The sequence below is a fragment of the Protopterus annectens genome, chromosome 13.part0, assembly GCF_019279795.1.
Source record: "Protopterus annectens isolate FY-2018-M chromosome 13.part0, PAN1.0, whole genome shotgun sequence".
NCBI classification, from domain to species: Eukaryota; Metazoa; Chordata; order Ceratodontiformes; family Protopteridae; genus Protopterus; species Protopterus annectens.
Window position 1 is genome coordinate 17,021,104 of NC_056747.1, and position 19,073 is coordinate 17,040,176.

Consider the following 19,073-nt stretch of genomic DNA (forward strand, 5'->3'; position numbering starts at 1 on the left):
CATGTACCTCACTAGACACCTGCAACAACTGCAGAGGCCACAAAAGTACCACACAAAGAGGATCCTAGGACTTAAACACTTGTCCTATATGGAAATACTCAAAAAACTCCAACTATTCTCTGTCTCATATCGCCTACTTAGAGGCAATCTCTGCTTGACTTACAAAGCCATGTCTGACCCAGCTCTGTTAGAAATGCTGCATCTAAAGAATTCCCAATCCCTCTGCACCACACGCTCCAAAGACCTCAACCTCATTACCACAATTAACAGAACATGCTGGAGGGACAGGTTCAGAATCCAGAGACTGTCCATGCTACGGAACAGACTTCCCATACATGTCAAGCAGAGAACCTCGCTGACCCTCTTCAAGAGAAATCGTGATGAGTGGACGGGAAACAGAAAATTCACCCTGGGGGTAACTCCAGTGGCTCTACTCGACAGAGGCAATGAAAAGTACAGTTATGTACCTACCATAAATGTAGATGTTCGAGTGTATTCACTGTTGCAGTCATTACACTTGGGTTATCCTGCTGGCAGGCTACCCGCAGTCGGCCTGAATTCCACAGTCTTGGTCCGGCATCGGTTGCAGTCGCTTCTTCCCTGACATCAGTGCGCCAGGGGTATAAAAGATGCATCAGATGCCATTTTCTTCAGTTTTTCTTGCCCCAGATATCAGGTGCCCCCAAAAGGGTAGGCTAAAAATTATGCCAATAAAAAAGCATGCACTAAAATAAACATTATCTTCATCTACAAGCAAATACACCAAATAGGTTGTATAGAATAGAGAAGTAGAGATAAGTCCCAGTAAAGAAAGGGGGATGGTGGGTGGGTAACCTGGACTGCAACAGTGAATACACTCGAACATCTACATTTATGGTAGGTACACAACTGTACTATGTTCATTCTGTTGCAGTCATTACACTTGGGTTGAATCCCAAAGCTGAGGTTGGGTGGCTGGGTCTAAATAGAATTAGGAGTGGCTATGAGGCCCTGCAGAACTGCAGTGGCAAAGCCTGCTCTGGATTTAGAATAAAGAGGTAAATTGTAGTGCTTTGTAAAAGTGTGCACTGAACACCAAGTTGCAGCCTCTAAGATGCCTTTGGTTGGTACTCCTCTGAGGAAAGGCTGCTGAAGTGGCTGCTGCTCTGGTTGAATGTGGCCTAATGCCCTTAGGCACTGATTTGCCATGTTGTGAATAACAGAAACGAATGCAGTGGCCTATCCATTTTGAAATAGTCTGCTTTGAGATAGCCTTTCCTTGTGATCCTGCAGCATATGCCGCTAAGAGTTGCTCAGTCTTTCTGAAAGCTTTAGTTTTGTCCAAGTAAAAGCGTAGCGGTCTGTGCATGTCCAAAGAATGCAGAAGTCTCTCCCCCTTATTCTGTGGGTTTGGATAAAAGGTAGGCAAATTAATGGTTTGGTTAAGGGCCACAATGGACACTACCTTAGGCATAAAAGTTGGGTTTGTCCTCAGAGAAACCCTGTCTGGATGGAAAATTATAAAAGGTTCCACAGCCATTAGTGCCTGTTAACTCTGAGACTCTTCTTGCTGAAGTTATTGCTAGGAGCAGAGCTGTTTTCCATGATAAGAATTTTATCTCACCTGTACTGGCTCAAAAGGAGGCAGTGTGAGTTTTCCCAAGACATAATTGAGGTCCCATGCAGGTACTGGCGCTCTCCTTGGAGGTCTTATGTTTTTGGCCCCTCTGAGGTACTGCCTTAGCAGTGGATGTGAAAAAATAGGTGGGTCCGTATTGTAATGAGCTGAAATGGCAGAGGCATGGATCGTAATTGATGAGAAGGATAGGCCTTTGTCCAGCATCTCAGTTAGGTATTGTAAAATCTGAGGGATATTTGGTACAAGTATGTCAATTCCTTGTGCCTGGTTCCAAGCACAGAATCTCTTCCGTTTTTCTGCATACGATTTTCTGGTGCTAGGCCTCCTGGCCTCCAAACTAACGTCCATAACTGCTTTAGAGAAAGGTGTGTTCTGAATGGTTACATTATCCGCCATGCTGCCAGATTTAGGGTTCTGAGCTGGCTGTGCAGGATCTGATTGTTTTGTTGGGTCAGTAAGTGAGGGACTTGACGTAATGTCCAGGCTGGGCCTTGAGACAAGCTCTTTAGGATTGGGTACCAGTGCTGGCGGGGCCAGTCTGGGGCAATCAGTATAATTTTTGGCTTCTCTTGTCTGACCTTTAGGAGTACCTTGGGGAGGAGAGGCAGGGGAGGAAAGGCATATACTGTAAGGGTTTTCCAGCTGAATGATAGAGCATCCACTTTCCATGCTTGCTTGTGATAAGTCTTTGTGCAGAATCTCTGTAGTTGGCAGTTGTGAGGGGAGGCAAATAGATCTATGTATGGGCATCCCCATTTCCTTGTTATCATGCTGAAGATTTGTGGATCCAGTTTCCACTCGTGAGGATCCATGAGGTTTCTGCTTAGTTCGTCTGCCAGAGTATTCGTCTTTCCTGGCAGGAATTGTGCTTGCAGGTGTACTTGATAAGTCAATGCTGTGTTCCACAAAGCCATGGCTTGTCTGCAGAGGGGGTAGGAATGTGTGCCTCCCTGCTTGTTTATGTACCACATGACTGTAGTATTGTCCGTCTTTATCAGCAGTTGTCCTGGATGAAGTAGATCCTTGAAGGCTGTCAGGGCATTCTGAGCAGCTAGCATCTCTTTTTGATTGATATGAAGATGCATTTGGCTTGCAGGCCATGTGCCCTGAAATACATTTTCCTGCCATGTGGGCCCCCCCCCAGGCATAATCTGATGCATCTGTTGATAGTGTCTGCCTGGCTGTGGGTAAAGTGAATCGCTGTCCCTTGTTGTGGTGACAGGCCTGTGCCCACCATCAAAACTCCTGTTGCGGGCAGGGAATGAGAGTAATTATTGTTTCCAGGCTGTGGCAATGTCGAGTCCAAACACTTTTTAGATACCCCTGTAGCTTCCTCATATGCAGTCTTGCATATGTAATTAGCAGAATGCAGGATGCCATGAAGCCCAAAGCCTGCAGAATTTTTCCGGCAGATAACTGGGTTTTTGTTGCCAAAATTTTGAAGAAAGAAGCCAGTTGCCTTTGTTCGTCTGGCGTGAGACAAGTCATCTGGGCAGCTGTATTTAAGCTTGCACCCAGGAATATGATCTCTTGAGAGGGCACTAGTTTTGATTTATTTTCATTTACTGTGTTTCCTAGGCAAATTAGTAATCTTTTTTTCAAACGCCAGATGCTTTAGTAGAATGTCCTTGCTCTCTGCTTGAATAAGGCAGTCATCCAAGTAAGGATATATTTGAATTCCTCTTTGTCTGCAAAAAGCAATTACTGGTGCCAGGCATTTTGTGAAGACCCTGGGTGCAGTAGATAAACAAAAGGGCAGTGCAGAGAATTGGTAGTACATTGAGCCAGCTATGAATCTGAGGTATCTTCTGCAAGAATGCCTGATTGGGACATGCAGGTATGCCTCTTTTAGGTCCAAAGTAACTAGCCAAGCCTTCTTGCCCAGCATGGGCAGAAGCTGCTGCAACGTCAACATTTTGGATTTTGGAACGTCCAGAAATGTGTTTAGAATAGACAAGTCCAGTATTGGTCTCCAGGATTTGTCCTTTCTGGGTACCAAAAGTCTTGAGTAAAATCCTTGCCCCTGCTCTTGTTGTGGTACTTGTTGAATGGCCCTCATGTCCATGAGGGATGAAACTTGTTTTTGTGCCTCTGCCCATTGATTGTGTGGCAGGTCTGGCATACCTTTTGCCCTTGGCAGGGTGTGAAAGTGGAACCTGTAACCCTGAGACACTATATTCAAGACCCATTTGTCCTGGGTGATCATATGCCAATTTTGTGAAAAAAGTGCTAATTTTCCCCCTAAGGGGACTGCCAAAAGATAAGTGCTTGGTGCTGGCAGAGGAAGGTCATTGGGTCTGTTTTCTGCATGGCTGTGATTTGTCTTCTCCACTTTTGGAGGTAGAAGCACCCCATTGTTTAGGCCTGTATGAGCCTTGGGGCTGGGATCTGCCTCTGGGGCATCTTATCTGCCTCTTTGTGGCCTGCTGACACTGGAAAGGACCAATTTTTGTAGGCCAGTTCCTGCTAAACCTGAGTGGCTGTACCTGTAAGAAATCCTTGACTGTCTGCATTGATTTTGCTTTATCCTCCATTTTCTTTAACACCTCTTCTGCCTTAACACCAAACAAAGTATCATGCTGTAATGGTGCATCTAATAATTTTGCTTTAACATGATCAGGCAAATTCTGTTCCTTTATCCAGGCATGCCTCCTAATGACAGAAACCCGTAACAGCAGCCCTGCAAGAGGCCTCTAGAGAATCAAAACCGCACTGCAATGTATGCTTTCCCACTTGTTCAAATGCATGCAATAAATCCTGCACTTCCATGTTTTCTGCACATTCAGAATTTGTCAACATTTTCTGTTTAAGCAGTGACATTAAGTATTGCTGATATTTAAGCATATGAAACTGACAATTTAAAGCCCTAACAGCCAAGGTAGCAGAAGTGTAAACTTTCTCCCCCATCTGTCCAGAGCCCTTGAATCCCTATCAGAGGGGATAGTTTTTTTTGCAGTGGAAGCCTTGGCCCCTTTGGGACCCTGAGATATAGTTTCTGGGTCAGCAGCAGGGTTTTTATAAAGAAATTTATGTGAATCTGGAACCCTGTAGTATCTGTCTGGCTTAACAGGTGCAGGAGGTAAAGAGTCAGGAGACAGGCCGGACTCTGAAAATACATCATCTACAATGTCTAAAACAGGGGGAATAGCAAGAGGCCTGTGCTAAGAAAGTAAAAGAAAATCTCTGAGCCTTTTCTTAGATTCTGAGTAATCTTGGCTCTCCCAGTGAAAGTGCTCCCTCATGGTATGCAGAGTTTCCCCAAAAGAATAATCCTCAGGAGGAGAGGCTGAAGGGATAGATTCTTCAGCATCAGACTCCTCATAGGGAGGAAGAGAGTATTCCTGTTCAGAAGAGGAGTCAGAGGAAATGGAAACCTGATCTGAAGATTCATATTCTGTCTCTTGCCTAGGCCTCTTATCAGGAGGGGGATGGGAACCCCTGATTCAAAGTAATTAGGTCTTCGGCCATTTTGAGCATCTGTTTTTTAGGCATAGAGGCCTGTCCATGGGATTGCTGCACTTGTTTCTTTGTCTTTAGTGGTGCTTTAGTCTTTGCCTTTGAAGCTAAAGTCATTTTTACATATAACTGTGTAGGCCTGAAAACACCATCAGAAGCCGATGCCTGCTCAGCGGCTCCAGACCCATCTGAGGGAATATTTTCCGAGAGTCCAATACCTTGAGTTTCCTGCGGCCTAGTCGGCTCCACGTGGGAGTCGGAAGTGGCCTGCGGCTCTGAGGTAGCATGCGTCAGGGGCTGCGAAAGCACCTCACTGAGAACCGGCGAACCGGCAACTGGCTTAGAAGAAGCCTCGTCGTCAGTTTTGGACCTCTGATGCCTGTCCTTTTTCTTGCATTTCTTGCGAATTGCGGTAGTCGGATGGCTATCCGACGACATCGTGTAATTAAATCTTCGGCCAAAGTAATGAAAAGCAAAATCGTGCCGACGCTTAATAGTGCGTTGGTTGAATCTAGCACAAAACCTGCAATTAATGATCAGGGCCTAGGCAAGGAATACAATAAGAATGGAAGTCCTTATGCGGTATTTGCTTCCCACAAGAAATACAATTATTAACTTTTTCTGACATCGGTCTGGAGCAAGAAAAAAGTTTCCCCAATGGGGTACTTAGCTTTAAATGAAGACTTTGGATCTAAAATTCGAACACGAAAATCTCAGGAGTCGGTCGACCGGCACTTGTGAACTGCTTTTGTTTCGGGCACCGCGCTGCAAGAAAGACTGAAGAAAATGGCGTCGGCTACATCTTTTATACCCCTGGCGCACTGACGTCAGGGAAGAAGCGACAGCAACCGACGCCAGACCAAGACTTTGGAATTCAGGCCGACTGCGGGTAGCCTGCCAGCAGGATAACCCAAGTGTAATAACTGCAACAGTGAAACACGATGAACATCGAAGGTTGGGTGGCACTATGCCAGGGTAATCCTATGGCTAGGCTTGCAAAGGCCCCAGGGTATTTAACCTAGTACACACCTATGAACATATGCGAAGGGGGATGCCTGTGAATTTATTCCCTACTACTGCAGACATATGCCAAGATGGATGCCTGTGAATTCATTCCCTACTCCTGCAGACATATGCCAAGGAGGATGCCTGTGAATTCATTCCCTCACTCCTGTAGACATATGCCGAGGAGGATGCCTGTGAATTCATTCCCTCACTCCTGCAAACAGGCGACAAAGAGGATGCCTATGAATTCATTCCCTCACTCATGCAGACATATGCCAAGAAGGATGCCTGTGAATTAATTCCCTACTCCTGCAGACATATGCCAAGAAGGATGCTTGTGAATTCATTCCCTACTCCTGCACATATATGCCAAGAAGGATGCCTATGAATTCATTCCCTCACTCCTGCAGACATATGTCAAGAAAGATGCCTGTGAATTCATTCCCTACTCCTGCACACATATGCCAAGAAGGATGCCTATGAATTCATTCCCTCACTCCTGCAGACATATGCCAAGAAGGATGCCTGTGAATTCATTCCCTCACTCCTGCAAACATATGCCAAGGAGGATGCCTGTGAATTCATTCCCTCACTCCTGCAGACATATGCCAAGAACGATGCCTGTGAATTCATTCTCCACTGCTGCAAACAGGTGGCAAAGAGGATGCCCGTGAATTCATCCTCTCACTCCTGCAGACAAGCAGGAAGGAGGAAGCCTGGGAAATCATTCCCTCATCCCTGCAGACACGCACCAAGAGGGATGCCTGTAAGCTCATCTCCTCACTCCTGCAGATGTTCTTCTTTTGTTAACTTTTTCCTTTGATTCGGTTGTCTTTTTGCTGTTGTCTGCCCTCTTACACACTTACAGATTTTTCTCCTGGAATTTAGTCGAATCACTGAGCTACTAAAGAGAGGTTTCCAAAGGCAGACACACGCACACAAATTACCATGTCAGCTGATCTAAAAGGAGATTCTCTTTAGTAACTCTCAAATACACTGCCACAACTGCCCCCCCCCCCACCCCCTGTGCACAGCCTCCCTATCCAGCCATGGCTGTTGGACTTCACTGAATATCAGACAAACTAGTACGGCACTTAACTGTAGGTGCCAAATTGTTGTTCATGACCTGCAGGACCTGCACTGAGAGTACACAGGCACATTGAAAGCAGTGTTCGCCTGATGTGGTGTGCGATGTCTCAGTTGTGCCATACATACAAGCACTTTCCCAATTTGACATCACTACAGATAAAAAAATACCAAAACACAAGAAAGAGAACATGAATCTATTCAACGTCTCACAAAAATGGTGCCTGATTCTCAGTCTTCTGTTACTGAAGATGCTGCAGTGAGCTTCAAACTATTATTCACGTCTAAATGACTAACCTGGCTTTGAGCTTTTCAGCAAGTTCCTCCAAGATTTCAGCTGCCTGTCGATGATAATCAAGCTGAGCTTCCACCAGAGCTGAAAGCTGGCTCACTTGCTCAATCTAGAAAAAGTAAAATGGAAGGCAAGTGTGAGAGCTTTTACTTAAAAAAAAATTCATAGGAGGTGCTGCAACATGTTAACATTGTTTAATGTTAAAGAGGCTACATGTCCTCCTTCCGATGTTTTGTACCGACACTAACACTGGTAAGAAAAGCGACAGTATAAAAGTCATTCTCTCGTGTACATGCAGGAAGGCACAGAGAGGACAAGGGAAACACTGCGCAAACTTAACAACGTTATAACTCATTACTAATAAAGAATAAGACATAAATAAATAATATTGACAAGAGGCAGTAGAAACACTGGCCTAACACTTCTACTGCCTCGGCAAAACAGTCTTCACAGAAATGACATGTGCAACCATCAAACTGTATAAAAATATGCTCCAACCCAAGAAAAAATTCAATATAAATGAGTTAATTAAATTATGACAGCTAAAAACTACCAAGTCCATAGAGATCAGTAACTTAGGAAGTATCTATGAAACTATAAAAAAATCCAATCACCGAGTCTCAAAATACCACATTTTAAAATACATAAACTTTCCTTCTGCAACAGCTTTTATTGTACCAAATGCATTTCCAATGGATTAGGAGAAACTTGCAGCAAACCAGATACAAGTTAGTACAATCATAAGTTATGTCCTCACCATAACTAGGCATCTGTAGTGTCCATTTACAATAAGTTACTATAAATATATGTTACGTCCTTACCATAACTAGACATCTGTGGTGTCCATTTTTATTCTTCCTCACTAAAGGGTTTGGATCATATCCTCGGATCCTACTCAGCCACATGTACTAGACTTTGGATCTAGCTCTCACACTCCTTCCTCTACCCATAATGCCCTACTGCATCCCCACTGCCTCATACAGAGTTTGCTACCTAACTTACCCCTTGTCAAAAAGAGAAACAGAGAGAAAAAGACACATGGCTCAAAACCGGAACAGTAGGTTTCAAACACAGTGGAAAAGGTTCTTCCGGAAGTAAAAAAAAACATGGGGGATGGCTGGGAGGGAAGGCGAAGAAAGTACAGTTTTGTACCTACCATAAATGTAGATGTCCGATAGGTATGCATCTGCAGTCCTGCCTCAGGCAGCCCTTCGGTCGGCCGGATTCCAAAGTCTGGGTCTGGCGTCGGCTGATGTCGCCCTTTTTCCCTGACGTCATAGCACCTGGGGTATAAAAGCGTCAGCCGACGCCATGTTCCTCAGTTTTTCTTGCCCCAGATGCCAGGTGCCCTCTAAAGAAGGCTAAATTTTGGAGAAATGAATAAATTCCAATCATGCAAACCAATAAATAACAAATACACCATAAAAGATAACCCCAGCTAGATAAAAAAGAGGGGTAGGTACCCAAAGAATACCACAGAGGGGTAAGGAGGGAGGGAAAACCTGACTGCAGATGCATACCTATCGGACAGCTACATTTATGGTAGGTAAAAAATGTCCTTCAAGGATGCATCTGCAGTCCTTACATATGGGTAGAATACCATAGCCAAGCTGGGGGTGGTTGGACCTAAGAAAAGGATGGTGTAGCTAACATGCCCTGCAGGACTGCCGTAGGAAAGCCTGCTCTGGATTTGGAATATAAAGGCAGGTTGTAATGCTTGGAAAATGTATGCACAGAGCTCCATGTAGCAGCTTCTAAAATGTCCTTTGTAGCCACCCCTCTTAAGAAGGCTGTGGAGGTGGCTGTTGCTCTGGTGGAATGAGGTCTGATGGTAGCTGGCACAGCTTTTCCATGAAGAGAGTAACAGAATCGAATGCAATTTCCTATCCATTTTGAAACTGTTTGTTTGGAAATTGCTCTTCCTTGTACACCAGCAGCGTATGCTACAAACAGCTGGTCAGTTTTCCTGTAAGTCTTAGTTCTGTCCAAGTAGTAACGTAACTGTCTGTGAATGTCCAGGGTATGCAGAAGTTTCTCTCCTTTATTTTGTGGATTTGGAAAGAAAGTAGGCAGGTGGATAGCTTGGTTCAGTGAGACCCTGGATACCACCTTTGGCATGAATGAAGGATTGGTTCTCAAAGAGACTCTGTCCTTATGGAAAATGAGAAATGGTTGTACTGCCATGAGGGCCTGTAACTCAGATACTCTTCTTGCTGAGGTTATGGCCAGAAGGAAGGCAGTCTTCCAAGACAGGAATTGTAGTTCTGAAGATGCTGCTGGTTCAAATGGGGTAGCGTTAATTTTTCCAACATGAAGTTAAGGTCCCATGTAGGCACTGGTGGTGTCCTTGGAGGGTTGATGTTTTTTATCCCTCTTAGAAACTGCCTTAGCAGAGGATGAGAAAATACAGGTGGATCAGTGTTGTACTCTGCTGAAATAGCTGAAGCATGAATTTTTATGGATGAGTAAGAAAGGCCATTATGGAGCATTTCAGCCAAGTATTCAAGGATATGTGGGATGCTCATCACTGTCGGATCCTGACCCTGTGCGGTGCTCCAGGTTCGAAATCTTTTCCATTTTGCTGAATATGCCTTTCTTGTGGAAGGCCGCCGAGCTTCCATGATGATATCCTTTACCCTCTTGGATAGTTTATCCTGGTGAGGAGTCAAGGTATTTTCCAGGCTGTCAGTTGCAAGGTTTTCAGGCTGGAGTGCAGAGTTTTGTAGTTGTGCTGTGTCAGAAGAAGTGGCCATTGTGGTAGGGGCCACGGGTTCGTGCGTGTCATGCTCTTTAACAGTGGGTACACCAGTGTTGTCTTGGCCAGTCCGGAGCTATCAGAATCATTTTTGGTTGTTCTGTCCTGATCTTCAGTAAGACCTTGTTCATTAACGGAAGAGGTGGGAATGCATATACTGTTAGAGCATTCCAGCTGAAGGATAGGGCGTCCACCTTCCATGCTTGAGGATGGTAAGTCCTTGTGCAGAATTTCTTCAGTTGATGGTTGTGGGAGGAGGCAAAAAGATCTATGTCCGGCCTTCCCCAAGATTGTGTTATCTGAAGAAAAATGTCTGGATGCAACATCCATTCGTGTGGATCCATGGTGTTTCTGCTTAGGCTGTCCGCCAGTACATTGTCTTTTCCTGGTACAAACTGGGATTGCAGCTCTATATTGAGTTTTAGGGAAAGTTCCCAAAGATTCATTGCCAGCCTGCAAAGAGGGTAGGAATGGGTACCTCCTTGCTTGTTTATGTACCACATAACTGTGGTATTGTCTGTCTTTATTAGCAGGTGACCTTGATGCAGGAAATGTTTGAAGGCCTCGATTGAATGTATCACTGCCAGCATTTCCTTTTGGTTGATGTGCAGGCACAATTCCTTTTGAGTCCACTGCCCTTGAATACATCTGCCCTTCATGTGTGCTCCCCATCCATGGTCTGAGGCGTCCGTTGTAATGGTTTGGCTGATATGAGGCTTGCTAAAAGGTAGGCCCATGTTTGACTGGCTTGCTTGTGCCCACCACAGAAATTCCTTTTGAAGGCATGGAATGAGGGGGATCAAGGCTTCTAGGTTGTGACTGTGAGACCATAGACTCCTTAGGTAGCACTGCAGTTTCCTCATATGCAGCCTTGCTTGTGGAATCAGCAGAATGCAAGATGCCATGAAACCCAGGGCCTGCAGGATTTTCCTTGCAGTCAGCTGGGTTTGTGTTGTCAGATTTTTGAAGTAATCTGGTAATTGTTCTTGTTTTTCTTCTGTGAGAAAAGCCATTTGGGTGTTTGTATCCAGCTTTGCACCCAGAAAAATTATTCTTTGGGATGGAACAAGTCTTGATTTCTGAAAGTTGACTGTGTATCCCAAGGCCTGTAGTAGGCGGATGGCATAGCTCAAGTGTTTTACCAATGTTTGTTGGCTGTCCGCTTGTATAAGGCAGTCGTCCAGGTATGGGTATATTTGAATCCCCTGAAGTCTGCAATGTGCAATTACTGATGCCAGGCATTTCATGAATACTCTGGGCACAGTAGATAAGCCAAAGGGCAATGCTGAGAATTGATAATGCTCTGAACCTGCAAGAAATCTGAGGTGTCTTCTGCAACTTTGTCTGATAGGGACATGCAGGTATGCCTCCTTGAGATCTAGAGTTACCAGCCAGGACCCCTTGCCCAGCATGGGAAGGAGTTGCTGTAAGGTCAGCATTTTGAATTTTGGCACGATGAGATAAGTATTCAGTGTGGACAAGTCTAGAATAGGCCTCCATTGCTTTTCTTTTCTTGGAACAAGGAATAGTCTGGAATAAAATCCTTGGCCTTGTTCTGTGAAAGGAACCTTTTCTATTGCTTTCATTTGCAGTAGTTTGGAAATTTGTTTGAAAGCCTCTGCTCTTTGATTTGGTGGCAGGTTTGGCATGCCTTGTCGTTTTGGTAATGTATGAAAATGGAATCTGTATCCTTTGTCTATTATTTGCAGTATCCATTTGTCTTTTGTAATGCTGTGCCAATTTTCTGAGAATAAAGATAGCTTTCCGCCCAAAGGTGCTTCCAATTGAGCCCTGGTTGGCAGAGTCAAAGTCAAGTCATTGAGTTTGTCCTTGTGCAGTAGCTGTAGGTCCTGCAGTACCTCTCTGGTTTGGAGGTTGCCATTGACGTCCTCTGTAGGAGCCTCGAGCTTGCCCTCTACCAAGCCTGTTTTTGCCTCTTTGAAATCTGTCTGTGTCCGGAAAGGACCAATTCTTAGAAGGCCAATTTCTGCTGAATCTTGGTGGTTGGACCTGGAGAAAATCTTTGACTGTTTGAACTGATTTAGCCTTTTCTTCAAATTTCTTTAAGACCTCTTGAGCCGTGGAGCCAAATAACTTTTGTTTTTCCAGGGGTGCATCCAGAAGCTTGCTTTAACATGATCTGGCAGTGTTTGTTCCTTCAGCCAAGCATGTCTACGTATGACTGCACCTGTCATTGCTGACCTACATGAAGCTTCCAATGCATCATAACCACACTAAGAAATGGTTGCTAACCTGTTGAGAGTTATGCACCAGATCCTGAAGGGCCTTGCGGTCTAGGGGTTCAGGTGAGGATAGTTTTTTATGCAATTCATCTAACAGATACTCTTGATACTGTATCATAAGGAATTGACAATTTAATGCTCTCATAGAAAGAGTGGAAGAAGTATACACTTTTTTACCCCATCTCTCTAAAGCCCTGGATTCCCTTTCAGAAGGAAGTGGATTCTTGGCAGTGGTAGTTGTAACCCCTTTAGGGCCCTGGGAAATAGTTTCTGGGTCAGCAGAGTGGCCATTGTAAAGGTATAGATGTGAGTCCGGGACCCTGTAGTATCTGTCAGGTTTGACAGGGGCCGGAGGAAGGGAGTCAGGGGAAATACTAGACTCAGAGTACACATCTTCTATAACATTCAAAACAGGAGGGATAGCCAAAGGTCTATGCTGAGGTAAATGTAAAAAGGTCCTTAACCTCTTTCTGGAATCAGAGAATTCCTGGCCTTGCCATTTGAAATGCTCTCTCATGGAGTGAAGGGTCTCCCCAAAGGAAAACTCTTCGGGTGGGGAGTCCGAGGGAATAGATTCCTCTGCATCAGAATCCTCATAGGCGGAAGGGCCTCCTCCTGGTAGTCGAAGGACAGAGTCATCTGAGGCCTCATCAAAAGACTGGGGATCTGTCTGCTCAACCCTGGGCCTTTTGCCTGGAGGAGGTTGAGAGCCCCTGTCTGGATGTGGCTGAGAGCCCCTGATTAAGGAAATAAGGTCCTCAGCCAAGGTTAAGATTTGTGAACTGGTAGTGGATCCCTGAGGAATAGCCTTGGGAGGGAGAGATTTTGGCTGTTTAGCAGCTTTAGCCCGTGTAAAGGCCTTAATGGACATGGATACAGGAGGCCTGGCTGCCCCACGTGCTGGGGTAGATTTATCAACAGAAATGGTGTCGGATATTTCCTGAGCACCGGTTTCAGACGAAAATTCTATGACCGACTCAGGAATGGCCTCCGGTACCGAAGTTACCGGTTGTGCGGTGTCGTCGGTCTGAAGCGGTAGAGATTTGGCTTCAGAAGACACCGATACACTCACGGTAGGCCTAGGCGTGGAGTCGGCCGAAACCGCGGACCGTGTTTGTCGGTCCTTATCTTTTCGTTTTTTGGGTAAATGTGCTGTCGGAAGCTCCGACGGAATGATATAACAAAAACTGTCCTTAAAAAATTCTCTGCAAACTCTGCCCAACGCCTAAGAGTGCGTTTATTGAAGGAAGCACAGGCTGAACAGGCTGAGACATTGTGGTCTGGGCCTAAGCAGGGTAAGCAGTAAGAGTGGAAATCCTTATGAGGTATTTGTTTCCCACAAGATAAACTATTAATAACTTTAACCGTTTGATCTGACATCGGCTGATGCACAGGAGCTGGCCGACCGGCACTTGCGAACTGCTTCTGCTTCGGGCACCTCGCGGCAAGAAAGACTGAGGAACATGGCGTCGGCTGACGCTTTTATACCCAGGCTATGGCGTCGGAAAAGGCGACATCAGCGGCGCGGACCCAGACTTTGGAATCCGGCCGACCGAAGGGCTGCCTGAGGCAGGACAACCCATATGTAAGGACTGCAGATGCATCCTTGAAGGACATCAATGAAAATGGACAGCACAGATGCCTAGTTATGGCGAAGACATAACTTTTAAGACTCATGTTGTCCTTTTCATTCTTCCTCACTAACGGGACAGAGTCCCCACGTAAACCTTGGGTACCCCTCATGGAAGGATATTCTAAAGCACTACCAAACCAAAGGAGGCTCTACTCCTGGACAGGATGTCCAATCTGTAGTGTGAAATAAAGGTATGGCTTTCGACCATGTGGCTGCTGCACAAATGTCATCAATAGAAATCCTTGACCAAAAAGCAAATGAAGTAGCCAAGGATCGAGCTAAGTGAGTACAGGGAGGTCATTGTAATTCTAAGCCTGTTTGAAAATAAATTGGTGAAATGCACTTAGCAATCCATTTGGCCAGGGTAAATTCAGAAACCACCTGACCCATACGATTTGAGGAAAAAGATATGAAAAGCTGATATGATTTTCTAAATTGTTTTTTCCTGTTAAGGTAAAAATGCAGTTGTCTATGTATATTAAGGAGATGCAACATGTATTCTCCCTTACTGGAAAAACTTGTAAAAAGACTAGTAAATTAATTGACTGGTTGATATTTTCAGAAGCCACTTTAGGCTCAAAAGAAAGATTAATCTGGAGAGAAACCCTGGGTTCAGGTGCCTAGCCAGCAAGACTTTTCCCTGTGGTACATTTGACTGGGGACAAACGGCTGAAGTGACATTCAGCTGCAGAGAAGTATGACTGCTTGCAAATTCCCTGTGGGCAAAGAGAAGCACATACTGCCATGCTCACAGGTTAATAACCAAATGCATGGTGGGAGAAGAAGTACTAAGTGTTGTGCTCAGTTTACAGTACATACTTATGTAATTGCAACATGTAGAAGTGTGTTACAGCATGGGGACAGGAGAAGTACTGAGTGTTGTGCTCAGTGTACAGTACATACTGTGTTACAGCATGGGGACAGGGGAAGTAATGAGTGTTGTGCTCAGTGTACGGTACATGCTCATGTAACTACATGTAGAAGTGTGCTACAGCATGGGGACAGGAAGTAATGAGTGTTGTGCTCAGTGTACAGTACGTGCTCATGTAACTACAACATGTAGAAGTGTGCTACATCATGGGGACAGGGGAGTAATGAGTGCTGTGCTCAGTGTACAGTACGTGCTCATGTAACTACAACATGTAGAAGTGTGTTACAGCATGGGGACAGGAAGTAATGAGTGTTGTGCTCAGTGTACAGTACATACTTATGTAACTACAACATGTAGAAGTGTGCTACAGCATGGGACAGGGGAAGTAATGAGTGTTGTGCTCAGTGTACAGTACGTGCTCAAATAACTACAACATGTAGAAGTGTGTTACAGCATGGGGACAGGAAGTAATGAGTGCTGTGCTCAGTGTACAGTACGTGCTCATGTAACTACAGCATGTAGAAGTGTGTTACAGCATGGGGACAGGGGAAGTAATGAGTGCTGTGCTCAGTGTACAGTACATATTCATGTAACTACAGCATGTAGAAGTGTGTTACAGCATGGGGACAGGAAGTAATGAGTGCTGTGCTCAGTGTACAGTACATACTCATGTAACTACAGCATGTAGAAGTGTGTTACAGCATGGGGACAGGGGAAGTAATGAGTGCTGTGCTCAGTGTACAGTACGTGCTCATGTAACTACAACATGTAGAAGTGTGTTACAGCATGGGGACAGGGGAAGTAATGAGGACTGTGCTCAGTGTATAGTACATACTCATGTAACTACAAAATGTAGAAGTGTATTACAGCATGGGGACAGGGGAAGTAATGAGTGTTGTGCTCAGTGTACAGTACATACTCATGTAACTACAACATGTAGAAGTGTGTTACAGCATGGGGACAGGGGAAGTAATGAGTGTTGTGCTCAGTGTACAGTACATACTTATGTAACTACAACATGTAGAAGTGTGTTACAGCATGGGACATGGGAAGTAATGAGTGTTGTGCTCAGTGTACAGTACGTGCTCATGTAACTACAACATGTAGAAGTGTGTTACAGCATGGGGACAGGGGAAGTAATGAGTGTTGTGCTCAGTGTACAGTACGTGCTCATGTAACTACAACATGTAGAAGTGTGTTACAGCATGGGGACAGGGGAAGTAATGAGTGTTGTGCTCAGTGTACAGTACGTGCTCATGTAACTACAGCATGTAGAAGTGTGGAACAGCTTGGGGACAGGGGAAGTAATGAGTGTTGTGCTCAGTGTACAGTACGTGCTCATGTAACTACAGCATGTAGAAGTGTGTTACAGCATGGGGACAGGGGAAGTAATGAGTGCTGTGCTCAGTGTACAGTACGTGCTTATGTAACTACAGCATGTAGAAGTGTGTTACAGCATGGGGACAGGGGAAGTAATGAGTGTTGTGCTCAGTGTACAGTACGTGCTTATGTAACTACAGCATGTAGAAGTGTGTTACAGCATGGGGACAGGGGAAGTAATGAGTGTTGTGCTCAGTGTACAGTACGTGCTTATGTAACTACAGCATGTAGAAGTGTGTTACAGCATGGGGACAGGGGAAGTAATGAGTGTTGTGCTCAGTGTACAGTACGTGCTCATGTAACTACAAAATGTAGAAGTGTGTTACAGCATGGGGACAGGGGAGTAATGAGTGCTGTGCTCAGTGTACAGTACATACTCATGTAACTACAACATGTAGAAGTGTGCTACAACATGGGGACAGGGGAAGTAATGAGTGTTGTGCTCAGTGTACAGTACGTGCTCATGTAACTACATGTAGAAGTGTGTTACAGCATGGGGACAGGGGAAGTAATGAGTGATGTGCTCAGTGTACAGTACATACTTATGTAACTACAACATGTAGAAGTGTGTTACAGCATGGGGACAGGAAGTAATGAGTGTTGTGCTCAGTGTACAGTACATGTTTATGTTACTACAACATGTAGAAGTGTGTTACAGCATGGGGATCGGGGAAGTAATGAGTACTGTGCTCAGTGTGCAGTACATACTTATGTTACTACAACATGTAGAAGTGTGTTACAGCATGGGGACAGGAAGTAATGAGTGCTGTGCTCAGTGTACAGTACATACTTATGTAACTACAACATGTAGAAGTGTGTTACAGCATGGGGACAGGGAAGTAATGAGTGTTGTGCTCAGTGTACAGTACGTGCTCATGTAACTACAACATGTAGAAGTGTGCTACAGCATGGGGACAGGGGAAGTAATGAGTGCTGTGCTCAGTGTACAGTACATACTCATGTAACTACAGCATGTAGAAGTGTGTTACAGCATGGGGACAGGGGAAGTAATGAGTGCTGTGCTCAGTGTACAGTACGTGCTCATGTAACTACAACATGTAGAAGTGTGTTACAGCATGGGGACAGGAAGTAATGAGTGCTGTGCTCAGTGTACAGTACATACTTATGTAACTACAGCATGTAGAAGTGTGTTACAGCATGGGACAGGGGAAGTAATGAGTGTTGTGCTCAGTGTACAGTACGTGCTCATGTAACTACAACATGTAGAAGTGTGGAACAGCATGGGGACAGGGGAAGTAATGAGTGCTGTGCTCAGTGTACAGTACATACTTATGTAACTACAGCATGTAGAAGTGTGTTACAGCATGGGGACAGGAAGTAATGAGTGCTGTGCTCAGTGTACAGTACATACTTATGTAACTACAGCATGTAGAAGTGTGTTACAGCATGGGGACAGGGGAGTAATGAGTGTTGTGCTCAGTGTACAGTACGTGCTCATGTAACTACAACATGTAGAAGTGTGTTACAGCATGGGGACAGGGGAAGTAATGAGTGTTGTGCTCAGTGTATAGTACATACTCATGTAACTACAACATGTAGAAGTGTGTTACAGCATGGGGACAGGGGAAGTAATGAGTGCTGTGCTCAGTGTACAGTACATACTCATGTAACTACAGCATGTAGAAGTGTGTTACAGCATGGGGACAGGGGAAGTAATGAGTGTTGTGCTCAGTGTACAGTACATACTGTGTTACAGCATGGGGACAGGGGAAGTAATGAGTGTTGTGCTCAGTGTACGGTACATGCTCATGTAACTACATGTAGAAGTGTGCTACAGCATGGGGACAGGAAGTAATGAGTGTTGTGCTCAGTGTACAGTACGTGCTCATGTAACTACAACATGTAGAAGTGTGCTACATCATGGGGACAGGGGAAGTAATGAGTGCTGTGCTCAGTGTACAGTACGTGCTCATGTAACTACAACATGTAGAAGTGTGTTACAGCATGGGGACAGGAAGTAATGAGTGTTGTGCTCAGTGTACAGTACATACTTATGTAACTACAACATGTAGAAGTGTGCTACAGCATGGGACAGGGGAAGTAATGAGTGTTGTGCTCAGTGTACAGTACGTGCTCAAATAACTACAACATGTAGAAGTGTGTTACAGCATGGGGACAGGAAGTAATGAGTGCTGTGCTCAGTGTACAGTACGTGCTCATGTAACTACAGCATGTAGAAGTGTGTTACAGCATGGGGACAGGGGAAGTAATGAGTGCTGTGCTCAGTGTACAGTACATATTCATGTAACTACAGCATGTAGAAGTGTGTTACAGCATGGGGACAGGAAGTAATGAGTGCTGTGCTCAGTGTACAGTACATACTCATGTAACTACAACATGTAGAAGTGTGTTACAGCATGGGGACAGGGGAAGTAATGAGTGCTGTGCTCAGTGTACAATACGTGCTCATGTAACTACAACATGTAGAAGTGTGTTACAGCATGGGGACAGGGGAAGTAATGAGGACTGTGCTCAGTGTATAGTACATACTCATGTAACTACAAAATGTAGAAGTGTATTACAGCATGGGGATGGGAAGTAATGAGTGTTGTGCTCAGTGTATAGTACATACTCATGTAACTACAGCATGTAGAAGTGTGTTACAGCATGGGGACAGGGGAAGTAATGAGTGTTGTGCTCAGTGTACAGTACATACTTATGTAACTACAACATGTAGAAGTGTGTTACAGCATGGGACATGGGAAGTAATGAG

General features: G+C 44.8%; 1 protein-coding gene across 2 annotated transcripts in view; it reads right to left on the reverse strand.

Moving 5' to 3' along the window:
• SH3GL1 (SH3 domain containing GRB2 like 1, endophilin A2) overlaps positions 1 to 19,073 on the reverse strand; it is a 1,498,857-nt gene that overhangs the window by 317,828 nt on the left and 1,161,956 nt on the right. For both annotated transcript variants that reach the window (XM_044090588.1, XM_044090589.1), the window contains exon 7: positions 7,463 to 7,566. In XM_044090588.1, the coding sequence (XP_043946523.1) occupies positions 7,463 to 7,566 (104 nt within the window). The remainder of the gene's footprint in view (positions 1 to 7,462; positions 7,567 to 19,073) is intronic.